This window comes from Lupinus angustifolius, chromosome LG01 (genome assembly GCF_001865875.1).
Source record: "Lupinus angustifolius cultivar Tanjil chromosome LG01, LupAngTanjil_v1.0, whole genome shotgun sequence".
Taxonomy (NCBI): Eukaryota; Viridiplantae; Streptophyta; class Magnoliopsida; order Fabales; family Fabaceae; genus Lupinus; species Lupinus angustifolius.
In genome coordinates, this window is record NC_032009.1 from 22,673,534 (window position 1) to 22,688,093 (window position 14,560).

Genomic DNA, 14,560 nt, shown 5'->3' on the forward strand with positions numbered 1-14,560 from the left:
ACAAAATAAAAAAAATGATATCACTTTTATTTTTCTTTTGTTTATGGGATCCTCAAAAACAAAAATAACAACTCTGATAAATTAATGAGATTCCTCTCCATTATTAAATAGAAAAATACTATAAAATATCAAAAAGAAAAATAATTTACATTGAGATTTGTATCTTTTTAATATAAAGTGTGATTATATTTTTTTCTTTAAAACTCAAAAGATATAATCAGTTCTCTATATTAATGGATAAGACTCTCACTAACCATAAGTGTTCCATTCACTCTCATTTGTTGTAAAGTGTTCCTGCTAGTTCTATCAAAAAGCACTTTATCTAACTTAAGTCTTTGTTCATTTACTTAATTTTAATGCCTTTTAATCAGATTAGAGTAAACTGAACAACCAAAATTTATTATGTACGTTAGCTATAAGTATCCAACTATCCATGTATTACCAAACACTCTTTCACAGCAAAGAAACTTAGGTGGAAGCCAACAACCTAGACACAACATCATAGTCCCACAAATCACTTGTTGAGAAATAGAGACAGAGATGGAAAGAAGTCCTTGTTGTTCAAAAGATGGTTTGAACAAAGGTGCTTGGACACCAAATGAAGACAAAATCCTCATAGAATTCATTAAGGTGCATGGAGAAGGAAGATGGAGAAGCATGCCTAAAAGAGCAGGTTCTTTATGTTGCAACAAAATTATCATTTTTATATTTGTGGTCACTTTAGCTGTCTCAATTATTGACTTGAGTGCTTGTACATTTTTGGCTGTGTGTTCTTATAGGTTTGAAAAGATGTGGGAAAAGTTGCAGACTTAGATGGTTGAATTATCTGCGACCAGATATTAAGAGAGGCAATATATCTTTGGATGAAGAAGACCTTATTATTAGGCTTCACAGTCTCTTGGGGAACAGGTACCTTTACTTTGTCTCAAATTGCCCACCTTTTTTTTTTCATTAAGGGTGACAATATCACATGATTCACAAATTAAAGGTGTTTCATAAGGGGTTAAGGATAATTCCTTTGTGTTATGTAATATTTATTAGATAATTAAGTCACATTTTAGCTTTGCATATGTTTTTGGATTTGATATAACAACAACCAAGCCTTAATCTTATTAACTGGAATCGGCTACATGGATCAAATGAGTGCTGATTTTGTATTTTTTAATTTATGATAGATGGTCTCTAATAGCAGGAAGGCTGCCAGGGCGAACAGACAATGAAATTAAGAATTATTGGAACAACCATTTAGGTAAGAAGGTTAAAGATGGTCACCAAATTACCACCAATTCAAAGAGCATAGAGAATCCAAAGTCCAAGCCATCCCCCAAGGTTAAGGTTAAGGTCACTGCCTCACCCTCTCATCTCAAGTTAGACACCCATGTGGTCCTTAAAAAAACCAACAAGTGCTCTTCTATGTTAATCAAGAACCCACTCCCTCAGCCATCAATGCAATTGCATAACATGTCAAAGACAGAGGATGCTATATCCAATAATGATTCAAGAAGTGACCAAATTGAGCCAAATGACAAAAGTGGGTTTTTGTCATTTATCAATGAAGAAGAAAAAGAACTCTCAACAGATTTGCTAAAAGATTTCATGGTTAGAGGAGATATTTGCTCATCTGACATTCTCAACTCAGATTTCTCCAATATGTGTGATTTCAGTTACAGTGACAATAGCAATGAGAATATATTATCATCTTTATCTGATGAAATTCTCATGGATTGGACACAAAGTAGTCTTGCTCATGAAACAAATGTGTCAAATAGAGAATAACAATATAGTGTCCATTTCTATTAGCTGATTTAGTCTCTTCTTATTTTCCTCCAAGTTTCTGTCCCTTTAGATATATTTATTTTTTGTACTTTGGTGTAGTCCACTTTCTTGTACTCATCTGTAAAGCTAACTAGCACTATGCTGGGCTGAAACATTGAAGCATAATTCTTCAGCTTGTAATCTCATGCAAAAATATTTATCTTATAATTATTTATGAACTTGAAACAGTTCTCATTTATATTTAATGAAAACTTGCATCTTCAGCTTGTAATCATATAGGATTTGGGCCGAAATTCAATCTAATACCGGAGGGTCTAATAGTAGATGAAAATAGTAATATTTGTGGTATAAATAATATATCCTCCCCTTCAGCATTATGATGAGAGGACCCTATCTAACTACATTTATTGCAGTATTTTCTCCCAAAGACCTCATGCACTCCATTTTCATTGGAATCAGACTCCTCTTCGTTACTATAGAGAGAAGTTATTGATTTTGCATTTATTTTTAAATATAAAAATGTCATATCATTATATTTTAAGAGATAAAATGTCACATCACATTATTTTTTAATTTAGTTTTGTTTGACTTTCCTATCTATTAATGGAGAGGATCTTCACCATTTTGATCGAGGGACTCAAGTCTCTACTCATATTCTGAATCAATACAATATTTTAACACTTAAACATGAATATACAGTGTTCAAGGGGTTGTAAAATCCAAGCATAAAAAAGAATCGTTGCTAGTGTAATGAAAGATGGACCACATGGTACAATTTCACATGGTGGGATAGCAACCTATCACTAAGCTTTAATGACCATGACTCCATGAGAGAGCAAGTTGTTGTGCCTATATTAATAGCAGCACATATCTGAACATTTTATACCAATAGAAGGGTTCTGTCTTCTTACAGCCAAATAAATATTAGCTTATTTGGTTTAACATTTGGAAGAAGATAAAGAGAAAAAAATGGCTTTAAAATTTATCTTTATAATAAGGAAGACAAGTATTACTTCATATAAAGGCATTTTAACCACTTCAATATAATAAAAAGTAAAATAAGCATAAACCTGGTCTATGTAAATGTTAGGAAAGAGGAGTCTAAACAATGGAGGATATTTTTTAATGGGATAACTAAAAGAAATATATAAATAGAGTGACATCACTTATAAGTGTGAGTCCTTCATATATGGTATCATCTCCCTAAGTGAAAATATTTCTATTCATGCTATTGAATACATAATTTATATTATGTATCTAGATTATATTTTTGAAAGAATGCATCATCTGATCTCTATATTGCTAATATGCGTTAAGTGAAATAACATCATATCTTGACCTAATATTTTAAGAGAGTAGTTACATGACTTTTTTATATTTATTAGCTATTTAACTCATCAACTATTTGACTTCACTGTACAATTCACACTTAAAAATACTCATGAAAAGTATATATATATATATATATATATATATATATATGAGATAGCTGGTGGTATAACTAGGTGTAACTCAGGTAAGTGTGATATATAATAAATGAAAATTTTAGATTAATAGCAATTTGTACAAAGTACAAAACATACGGTGGGACCTCCATCTTTTGCATAGGCCAAAATTATTGTATATCATGCAACAATTAAAGGAAAAGGCTTTACTGAGTTGGGGAATTGTGGCTATAGAATCGAATACTTGATGAATGCTCCATATTTAGAATGTGATAGTTACTCATAAGGTAGGCCATTGAGCTTAGCTCCTGTTTTTACTTCCTACCTTATACATTGTTTTTATCATTCCACAAATATATTTTTTTGTAAGTTAGGTTCATCATATAACTTGCGAATACTAGACCAGGTTCTATCATATGAGTAAATGATAATTTAAGTTTCTAAATCATAAATTTAAGTTATATTACTCTCTAATTTTACAAAAGAATTGGTGTACTCACAGAAGTTAATAGGCAAACGAATTTTGTTGTATTATTAGTAACTATTAGGGGCTGCTATGGTTTGACGCATATTTCTATCCTTCAATGTTGCACTTAACTTGATTGAAATAGGATGAAGATCTTCTATTTATAATGGTATCTTAGACCAATTAAAATATATTATTTAATTAAAAAAATTATAAAAATATAAACTAATATTTTATATTATTTGCTGTAATTCTATTGGATATTAATATAAAGACAAAATATTTTTGGGATAAAGTTAAAGTACATTGTATAGCTTGACTTTTGTCTTATGAGTGGGGATAGAAATATTGAATGTTAAAAGTTGAATTAATTTAAAAAAAATCCATAATCATGAGATGATGAAAATGAGATTACGTGCACCATTAAATCTTTATTATCACCTTCTAGATATATATGTATAAGTAAATGATAAAAATTACTTGTCCCAAATGATATCTTATTTTTTGTCCTCAGTCAATAAGAGTATTATCTAAGAAAATAATACTTACTTGAAAAGAACAAGAAATAATGAAAGGGTAAAACAGAAATAAAAGAGTGGATCTTTTGTTGTATTTTATTGAATATGCAAAAGCATTGATTGATTACAATAGGAAGCCAAAAACAGCTAGTTATACAAATAGTGAAAGACTACCTAAGGGTGAAAAACATAATAACTAACATAATTAACTAATAAACTCATTTAACACATGTTTATAATGAGAGGAAATTTGATTGCTTATATGACACGCAATCCTTCTAGCATATGTACTATCTCTGGCCTTTGTTAATTCATAGCCCATTGATGTATTACTCATTTGGCTTGATTGGCCGAGACAACCCATAAGAGTGGGATAAACTTGGCTTGGTGAGGTTTGGCCAATTCTAGTTCCTAGTGAGGCTTGGCCAAGAAAGCTTGGATCACTATTGGCATGTAGACTGGTTCTGGTTCCTGGTTTCCTTCTTCCATCCTCTTCATGCTTATCAACTTGAATGCTACTTCTCCCTATTTTGGCCTGCATACAAATATGAGATAGAGTTACTTCTCCCATTTTACATCCTAACCCTCCAAACCTCATCTCATTCTTAAATTTCTCCTCAACACACCAGCCAAACCTCTCCATATCCGAACTTTTCCTTTTTTAAAAGTTGAAAAATCAAATCACTTTTATTGAAGTTGTGGTTAACACAATGATATGACTTAAAAGATAATAATTTTCTTGAAGTTTCACTATTCATTTATTTTTTCTAAATCTAAATTTTAATAAAAAACACTACAAATTGATTTGAATTTACAAATAATATAATTTATTATAAAATATACAACTTAAGTAAAACATTGTTTAAATAGTTAACCATCTATTAAAGTACTGTATTATTCCTTCAATATAGTATTAATAACAATAGTACAAAATTTATTTAGTATATTTTATCAAATGGAGTTGACAATAACTTTTTATTTTTGTTATTTGGGTCTTAAAATTCCAAAAGATTTTAGTGAAACCAAGCGAGAGAAGGTTATTTAAGTTAGTGAAGCCATGATACAGGGAATGGGCCTCATGTCTATTAGGGCCACTTAAACTAACATAAAACCGTTACCTATAGCCATAGCCGCACTAAGTGGTATTTCCTTTGGACACCGCCGCCGCCGCCGCCGCCACCACCAACCAGGGTTTATCTCTCTTTCGCTCTTCACTTTCCTTCCTCGCTTAGCTGCTATTGTTGTTCATTCAGGTTTCTTTCTTTCTCGTGTTTTATGTTATCTTTGTAGTAATTTATCTTATATAATATATATACTCGTAATTGTTGTGTGTATAATGATTGTATGATTATATATTTGCAGCAGTGACCATGTATCTTCAGTTTTACATAAATGATAATGGTGACAAAGTATACACCACTAAGGTCAGCTTTTTAATCATTTATCTATGAAAATACACTTTCAATGAAGGGTTGCAATGTCTATTTCAATTTCTTTATATATTTATTTTCACTTGAATGCTTATTCCTACCTTAGTTTTAAGTACATGCTTCTCATTAGTCCATCCCGGAGAGTGGAGCATAGCAGCCGACCCTAAAAACACTATACTGGTAGCAGTAGCTGAGTGACCGTACCGAGACCTTTAGGGAAACGATACAAGTAACTTACACTATAGTACTTTACGGGATTAATGTTCGGTTGTTGTTATACTATACACATATAAATGCTAAAAAGACACATTAATTCTAAAGCATACACATACAAATTCAGTGTCTTAGAGACTTAAGCTCCCACTTGCACTGATTTGTCAGAGAATCACAGTGAAGGAAGGTTGATGTTTACATAGCTTGTTTTTCGAAGAGGGTGTTGGGTTGCTATGCTCTGAATTTGTGTGATGAGGAAGAAGGCGGTATCTACAATGGGTTCGAGTGAGGAAGAATAAAAAACAAGAGATAGACGGAGAAGAAGGTTGGGGTGGAAGATGGAGTAAAAGTAAGGATAAAAGGGAAACTCTCTGAGTTTAAGTGATGGTAAATAAGACATTTGAAAAGATAAAACAAGGGCAAAACAGAGATGTGTTGAGTTAATGAAATTAAACAGGAACTTTGATGATATAAAGTGAGGCTAAAATTGTAAGAAAAAAGTAAGGGAATCATAAATGTGAAAAAAATCCTAAACCCTGCCGGAAAAGATGATAGTAATAACTGGTTTGAGACAAAGTAGTATAGCAGTGTGAATCAGACGCTCTGTTACAATTTTCACCCTCCCCTAAACCCATTGCAGAGAACCCCTTTGGTCTGGGTGCTTCTTCTTTTTCATAGAGTCTAAGTCTCTATGACCCTGCAGTTTGCTTCTGCAACCACATGGCATTTGTGATCATAATTTCCATCACTAAATGTCCCAATAGTGGCCATCCTGTCATAGCATATTTAGGGTCGTCCGTTCCACTATTTGGGATTCACTACTTTGGTTTTAGTAACTCTTGACAATAGCTGCTAAATCACCCATGATAAGTTTGGAACATGACCGTAATTTGCTGCTGCAGAAGACTGCACAGCGATGCAGGTCCTGGTCGTGGCATCTTCCAGTTTCACTCTCTATTTGCTGCTATTTACTACTTCAGTTTCTCATGTTGTATAGATTATTGAATATTGAATTATTTTTTTAGAAACGCTCCTATTGAAGCTTCTTCATAGGCAACAGTAATAAGTGAAAACTTTGAATGGTAGTAAAAATTATGTTGCTTTTCTCCTTTGCAGAAAGAGTCACCAATTGGGTTAGCTACACAGTCTGCACATCCAGGTATTTTCCTAAATTAGCTAAATTTTCCTTACTTTTTCACTGATCTGGTCTTTGAAATTATGTTATACCTGATTATTATCATTATTATTAATTTTATTATTATTACTAGTACTATATTATACCCTTAATCTCAAAAGTGAGTTAATTCCAATATCACATTTTAGGGAGGTGAGTGTAGTGATTGTTATTACAAAACTAATGGAAGTTGTGTAATTTTCCCTGTTTAGTATTGTTTTTTCTAGACTCATTGGTTTTTCCCTTTGTGATCTCTTTCTTGGTTGTAAAATATACAGCAATATAGCATTCTTATTTTTTATTTAATGGCTTGCTTCTATTCTTTTTTACTGTTTCCCTTTTATATTTCTTTGATATTTTGATTGGATTGTGCCACCCACCATTTTGTATTCTAAATTTAAACTATGGAAGTAACACCACTAGACCTAGTGGCTAGTACACTTCGTGGTTTTGCTTCGATTCTTGACCATTTGACCTAGTGCACTTGCTCATTTTTTACTAAGATGCTTCTTCAATTTGAGCATGCCATGCAATGCAAGCTTCACAACCATTTTATTAATGTTTCTCACTTGTCATAATATTACAATTACAATTTTAAACATGTTAGATTGGGAGGAGGTTACATGTGAAAACCAATTACAATTTAAACATGTTGCTGCTTAAGGAAAACAAATTTTTCTTATTTTGTGGGCTATTACAAAGACATGTTGATTGTTGAATATGATTTTGAAATGCTTTTATAGCTATTACTGATCTTTCTTGGTTTTCATGAATTTGCAGCTAGGTTTTCCCCTGATGACAAATATTCAAGGCAGAGAGTTCTTCTAAAGAAGCGTTTTGGATTGTTACCAACTCAGCAGCCACCTCAAAAGTATTGAATGATATATACATGCTTTATTACTGTTCCATGCAAGTGTTTTCTTATCTATAATGACATGTTTGCTTATCTCCCCAATTGTGCAACAATGCTTTTGAGCAATATTCATAACAATCACATCATGGGAAAACCCACAATTCACACCTTGGGAAACCTGCAACCATTTTTAAAAGCAGAATGCAAAAATTAGCAGAAACAGAAACCAAAACTACAATCAAAATTTGCATTAGCTCCCCTAAAAAGGGTTAGATTTTCAACAAGTGATTCAGTAAAATTTGTTTATGTCATATAATCTTTTGGCAATGTTTCAATGTTATTTATGGACAGACACTATTGATATGAATCATGATTCATTACTAAGGTTGCTTAAGTTATGGAATGAATTTTGGCTTAAGTTACTTGAACTATAGAAGTATAGAACAATATCAAAATGATGAGGGAGTTGCATTATCTCGGTGGGTTCTGCAACTGAAAGATGCTAAATCATTAGAAGAAAGTGGGAATGGAGATTGAGAGTTGAAGATTTATCATCCAAATCAAACCACATGCCTCTACTTTTGGGTGGCCATTCATCAAAGAAACGATGAACTGTCTTCTTCTGAGTTGGTTCTTCTTGGTCACCAAGTTTCATGATTTTTTCACACTTGATATCACTATAGCAACTATGATCTTGCTCTGGCTGTTGTTTTGAGTTGTCACTGAGGCTCTGAAGTTGCAAGCAAGAGTACTCATTGTCATTGGTTAAACCACAGAAGTTCCTCTGTTTTGAAGAGGATGAGGAACTTATAATCGGTGGTGTAAGGTTCCAAGAATCATAAGAAGAAGAATGTTGATGAGTGTGATTGTGATGGTGGTAAGTGTCGTGAGTGGTTGTTGTTGGGGTTAGTGCAGACATGTTTTTGGTGATTGAAAAGTTTGATGAGGGTGTTGTTGAAGTTGAAGAAGCATTAGTGTTTGTTGTTGTTTTCAAAACTTCCACAGGCTTTCATGTACTTGTAAATAAGAGTTTGATGTTCAAGCTCTTGCCACTGGGATGGTGTAAAAGGGAACTCATTTCTTCCATTCATCATAAAATAGGAATAACAAAACAACAGAAAAGGAAGCACAGAGATGATGAGTGTGATTGTAACAAAATAAAACAGAACTTGTTGAGATGGTAGAAAAAATTTCTTCCTTTATGTTTTCTCTCCTCAAGGAAAACTCAAGTATAGAAAATTAGCCAAAGATTTTCTCATCCTAACCCCCTTTATATTTAAAAATTAGTATGTCTGTGTTAGTCACACCTATAAATATGCTAATTTCATAAAATTCCTAAGAAAACAAACACATGTATGTTATTGTCATTATTAATAACCAATCATCTAGTGGTGTAAGGCCACGTTATTTCTAAAAAGATTAAAACCCCAAGAGTTTAATTCCTGAAAGCGACATTTATTGAGAGAAACAATCATAGACTCCAAAATGGAGTAGTTCCACATTCATAGGGTGGGGGAATACTATTGGTAATAATAAATGTTATTTTCTTTTATTTTTATCATACCAAACAACTAAAAAATCATGACATTTATTATTTTTTTCTCAACTTTTTTCCTTGAACTTCTATTTTGTTTCATAGACCACTATGCTACATAATCTTCTATATAATGAATCGAACCAACTTGGTATTCGTTCGAAACTCGATTCATTATTTAGCACAATGAACTTGATTCATGAACCAAATGAGCTGAACTTGAGCTGGAAATTGAGCTTGTTAAATAAACGAGTCAAAATTGAGTTGAATATAGTTCGACTCTTTAGATTTGTTAGTTGGTTCGATATATATATATATTATGACTCATACATTATTTTTTTATATTTATTATTAAAATATATATAAAGAAAATTTATATTTTTATATATAAATTTTGCAGTATTTTTCAAATTTTAATTAATTATTTGAGTTGTCCAAAAGAACCATTCAAACTAAGTCGAACAGTTTGTGAACTTTAACCGAGCTAAACTCGAGCTAAAAAATAACTCATATCGAACTCGAGTTGAGTTTCAAGCCTAGCCAATCCTTTTCGAGCTGAACCGAATTGAGTTCTAATTTGACTCAATTTGGCTCGTTTTCAATCCTAGTTCTGATTATTATAGTGCATGCATACCAAAGCCAAAGCACTATTTTGGTCGGAGAAAATTAGCAAAGAAAGAAAAAGAAATGAGAGAGTTAAAGGAGAATGTAAATCTTTCTCTCATTTGGTAGGAGAGAATATGGAAAGAAAGAAAATAAAAGTGGTAGCCACCAACTTTTATTAGTTTCTACTCTCATGTGAGAAGAAATGACAAAGGGAGAGAGTGTTTTTTGTATTTATAAATAGTGCCGACCTCAGTTTTACCAGAGCATTATTATTATTTAAAAGGGTAAAATTGTTTTTTTTCTTAAAAACACATTTTCTCTCCTTCTAATTCTTTCACATTTCTTTCATACCAAATAACTCTTACAATCAATTAATTTTTTTATTTCTTTCTTTCTACTCATATTCTTTCTTTTTATCTTTTCTCATCCTATTTTCTTTTCTAAACCAAACAAAGCATTCTCTGGTCTGCTATATTTGTGACTGCACACCTCTCTGTTGCTAGCTGCTACTACTTCTGCAAATAAGCTACCTCTGTGGCAGCTATTGTCTCTGGCATCTTTACTGAAATCCATAAACTAAGAGAAGAGAGAAAGAAAAAAGGCTTCTAAAGACAAAAGGGGAAATAATTATTATTGGTATTATTGTATAGTTTAGAAGACTATTAGTCTACTACAATAGTTGCTGTCAGAAGCTAATGTTTGTCTCAGAAGATTGAACCAATTCAGCTTTTACTGCTCTGCTACTAACCTTGTTATATGATTATTTGCAACTATTTTGTTAAAGATTTGGACATGCTGTGTTGATTGTAAGGTTGTGACTTGTGAAATTTGTCACTTCATTTGGATGGTCTCACTTTGACATAGATAGTTTTTGTATTTTCTTGTATAGTAATTTAAAGTTGAATAAAAACTACGTTAATGTCCACTCACAGTGCTATATGCTATTTGTTTTCGTCTAATCTCTCCATAAGTGTCACTTAAAAAATCTAAATAGTAACCACTATAATCATTATCAGAAGAATGTACACTCACAAAACGGGTTTGTTTAGCACTTTTTATATCGGTGATGAATGATGATATACACGTTTTTTTCAGTACGTGATAAAATACATGTATAGTTAACATAAATCTCCGTGTATATGAATCGACCTTACTATTTCCAGAATGAAAAAAGAGCCGACAGAGAATGTAAGATAAACATTAAAAAAGTTAAACAAAACAAAATGGCGTTAATCTAAGACTTCAGAAACAACAGAACTTTACTACAAAATAAGGAAATATCACGGTTAAAAATTACAACTCAAACATTAACACACCACATAAATAATTAAATTAAAACCCCATCTTTTCTTTTCTTTCTCATCATTAGTAACATAAAAAGCAAAGAAGAACAAACAAGAAAGGGTTAATAAAATGTTCACAAGCGTAGAGTAAGGTCGAGATTAACATTATGAGAAGCATCATAAGCAGAAGCATTGTAGGTGGAAGTATAAGAAGTAGAAACAGCAGCAACATGGTAAGAAAGAGGTGTCTGAAACTGAAAAGATTGTTCCATTTGAAGCCAGCAAGGGTGACCATGAAAGAAATGAACACTGTTCAAATTCAAAGATGGTGGTATTGATGGGAAGGTAGAAGCATGATTGTGTGTGAATGAGAGATTATTGGGTCTCCTAGAAGCAGCTCTCTCAAGTTTGTGAGCATTCTGGTGGCCACCAAGAGCTTGAGAAGTGAAGAAGTTGCGGTGGCAAAAGTTGCATTGGAAGGTGCGGGTGGAAGAGGAAGAGGAAGAAGAAGAAGAATATGATGGTGGTTCTGTAATGTTTGTTTGTTTGGAATGAGAGGAGGGTTGGTTCAGAAACTTGTACATGGCTGCGGGCTCTGCCATTACAGAAAGAGACAAACAAAAGCTTATATTAGACCAAGCTGGGTTGTTACAGTTCTCAGCTACGACCTGGTTTATATAATTATGCAATATGGAATATCAAAATATAGTGTGCCTCAACATGAAATATAGTGTGTATCAATGTAAAAAAACAGTAGTTAAGTACAATATTGTAAATATTAACTAACAAAATTAAGACATTAGATCATTGTATAACAAAATTAAGACATTATATCAGGTGTACCTCAATATATTTCGTAATTAATAACAATGAAATAAAAATAGAAAAAAATAATAATTTTTTTATTTTTTATTTGAAATGACATATTTTTATTAATGTAATACAGAGTTTAAGACATGTTTTAGGAATACATAGTCTAAGACATACAATGAGAAGCCATGTTAAAAGACATTTTACATGATAATGAGGACCTGTCCCCATTTCTGTCCCATTTTCCTATCCCGGTCCAATAAAAAATTGACAGTCCATTAAATAAGAAAAATTTAAAAACCTAAAATAACATATGTGTATTACTTGGAAAAATCCTATTAGTTTGGGACATAGGGACACACTGATTTTGGGACAGGTGATCCCCATTCGATAATGAGGGGTTATTTTGAAATCTGTTTGTATTTGCAGCACCAAAAGTTGTTTGGAGCTGGCCCATATGATTGGTATCCTTCTGAAACGACCGATTTGTCTATCCTAAATTAATGGATAAGTCGTTTCTCCTTTAAAGATAAATAAGTGAGCATATTCTAATTTTAGTCCGTGATTTTGTGACATATTATAATCTTGACATAAAGATGTGAATTACCTTTCGATTGGTTATTACACATTCCATGACACATAATTAGCTCAACTAACTAATTATTTTAATTCTCCAAGTCAATTTATCCTATCATAGAAATTGTAAAGAGAAATTAAGGAGGGGAAGAGTGGGAATAAGGAAATGTAGTAGTGAAAGGAATGAGAGAGAGTTATTATGGTTACAGAAAAGGACAAGAAGTGAGTGCACTCACTATCACTAGTAGTAGTACTATAAAATACACCTCTGTGGTTCTGTGCCCCTCCCTCTATATAGGTTCAGCATGAGAGTGCAGTTGTCTATATAGGGACCCAATACACACGGATACTCACATCTAATTGATTTGAGAATTGATGTACACAATCTTATCTTTTTTAGATTATTTTCAGGATTTAAACTATAATGTTGAACTCAAATACTTTATCATCACAATGAATCTCATCCTCAGTCCCAACCATGAGGTAATTAAGTTATTCAACTTTTGGGGTCCACGGACGTAACGGTATATAGCCATAATTTAAAAAAAGAAACAAATTAAAGCAAATATTTAATACCTATAGAGTACTATACATGAAGGGAATATTCATTGTTTCATGAAAGGACACGTAGAGGTGAGAGCCGAATTGCAACGTACTCACTCACTGGCTCACTTCACTAATTAAAGTGATGCATGGCTTATATCATGTCATGCGGGTTTTAGCTTCATGCTGGCTTTTACCTTAATGGGTTTGTTGTAAGATGTTAGAGCATCTCCATTTGAGAAAAAAAAATTCATTATTGATTGGGTCTCACATATTATTTTATAATTTATTATAACTCTCTATAAAATAAGAACAATATATATATATTAGTTTTTTCCAAAAATAGCAAACATCATTCTTGTTCTTATTTGGGTCCCATAATATCTACTTTCATCTCACACCATCTACTTCTCTCCTCACTTTCATTTGGCTAAGAACATCTACCAAGAATTGTTCTTATTTAAGAACAAAAATCAGAAAATAAGAATAACACAATGAAAAACAGGGTAAGAATATTAGTGGTTGCTATTAAAGCTTTTAGGGCTTGTTTGAGAGTTGGGTTTTGGAGGGGAATGAAGGGAAAGGGAAGGCTTGAGAGTTATCTCACAAGTGTATTTCATGGCTCCTAAGCCTTCTATTTCCCTCCATTCTCCTCCCAAATTCAACTCCCAAATAAATCCTTAGAGACTATATGTTGAAATGGGACAAGTAATAGGAATTTCCGAAGTTTATGAAATTAAAAAAAAAAAGAATGAATATAAAAAAGAAAGAAACATGAAGGACAAAATCAAATCAATAGTGATGGAAAACAAAGACTAATATAATGTGGAGAGAAAGGGCAATAACGTGGAATAAGATGGATAGAATTAGCTGCAAAAGTTAAATATGAAAAATGGTTTTTGCTTTGCACAAAAAATGTGAAGATCTTCTGTTTAATTGGTGTCTTCATTGTTGTCTCAAACCAATCAAAATACATTATTTAATTAAAAAAAGTTATAAAAAAATTAATATTTTACATTATTTTATGGAATACTATTATATAAACTCTTTTCAGGGCATCCAATCAGAAAAATAGAAGGTAAAATGAAATATGAGCCAATACTTTTGTTATTTTCTTCATCAAAAGGACAGTGTGCAGCAAAACAAATGCCACAGCCAAAGGAGCAAACGTTGTAGGTCAAGTACAGATTGCATTCCCAAATGTCAGATTTTGAATCACGAATTCTAGCCCAAAGTGACCTATAGAAAACAAGAGTGTTATCATGCTCGATTATATATTTTATAATATAAAATGTAATATATATACTATTAATAAAGAGAAAACATAAAATAA

General features: G+C 32.1%; 3 protein-coding genes and 1 pseudogene across 3 annotated transcripts; 2 read left to right on the top strand and 2 right to left on the bottom strand.

The window, feature by feature from the left end:
- LOC109342704 (myb-related protein 308-like) lies at positions 297-1,941 on the top strand. The gene is made up of 3 exons (XM_019580665.1): positions 297-673; positions 780-909; positions 1,176-1,941. The coding sequence occupies exons 1-3, from the start codon at positions 541-543 to the stop codon at positions 1,774-1,776; spliced, it is 864 nt and encodes a 287-aa protein (XP_019436210.1). The 5' UTR covers positions 297-540; the 3' UTR covers positions 1,777-1,941.
- Positions 4,444-7,900, top strand: LOC109361500 (H/ACA ribonucleoprotein complex subunit 3-like protein). The gene is made up of 5 exons (XM_019607006.1): positions 4,444-4,492; positions 5,330-5,458; positions 5,568-5,629; positions 6,965-7,007; positions 7,803-7,900. The coding sequence occupies exons 1-5, from the start codon at positions 4,444-4,446 to the stop codon at positions 7,898-7,900; spliced, it is 381 nt and encodes a 126-aa protein (XP_019462551.1).
- Positions 8,378-9,009, bottom strand: LOC109342715 (annotated as a pseudogene).
- LOC109361587 (zinc finger protein KNUCKLES-like) lies at positions 11,433-11,900 on the bottom strand. Its single transcript, XM_019607124.1, has one exon. It carries the CDS (start codon positions 11,898-11,900, stop codon positions 11,433-11,435), a length of 468 nt encoding a protein of 155 aa, XP_019462669.1.

Excerpts from the sequence above, each read along its gene's own strand:
- LOC109361500 (XM_019607006.1), top strand. The coding sequence starts at position 4,444 with ATGAGAGGAAATTTGATTGCTTATATGACACGCAATCCTTCTAGCATA. Across the intron at positions 5,630-6,964 it reads ACAAAGTATACACCACTAAG|AAAGAGTCACCAATTGGGTT; the intron begins GTCAGCTTTTTA and ends TCTCCTTTGCAG. Across the intron at positions 7,008-7,802 it reads TACACAGTCTGCACATCCAG|CTAGGTTTTCCCCTGATGAC; the intron begins GTATTTTCCTAA and ends ATGAATTTGCAG.
- LOC109342704 (XM_019580665.1), top strand. The coding sequence starts at position 541 with ATGGAAAGAAGTCCTTGTTGTTCAAAAGATGGTTTGAACAAAGGTGCT. Across the intron at positions 674-779 it reads AAGCATGCCTAAAAGAGCAG|GTTTGAAAAGATGTGGGAAA; the intron begins GTTCTTTATGTT and ends GTGTTCTTATAG. Across the intron at positions 910-1,175 it reads CACAGTCTCTTGGGGAACAG|ATGGTCTCTAATAGCAGGAA; the intron begins GTACCTTTACTT and ends AATTTATGATAG.
- LOC109361587 (XM_019607124.1), bottom strand. The coding sequence starts at position 11,900 with ATGGCAGAGCCCGCAGCCATGTACAAGTTTCTGAACCAACCCTCCTCT.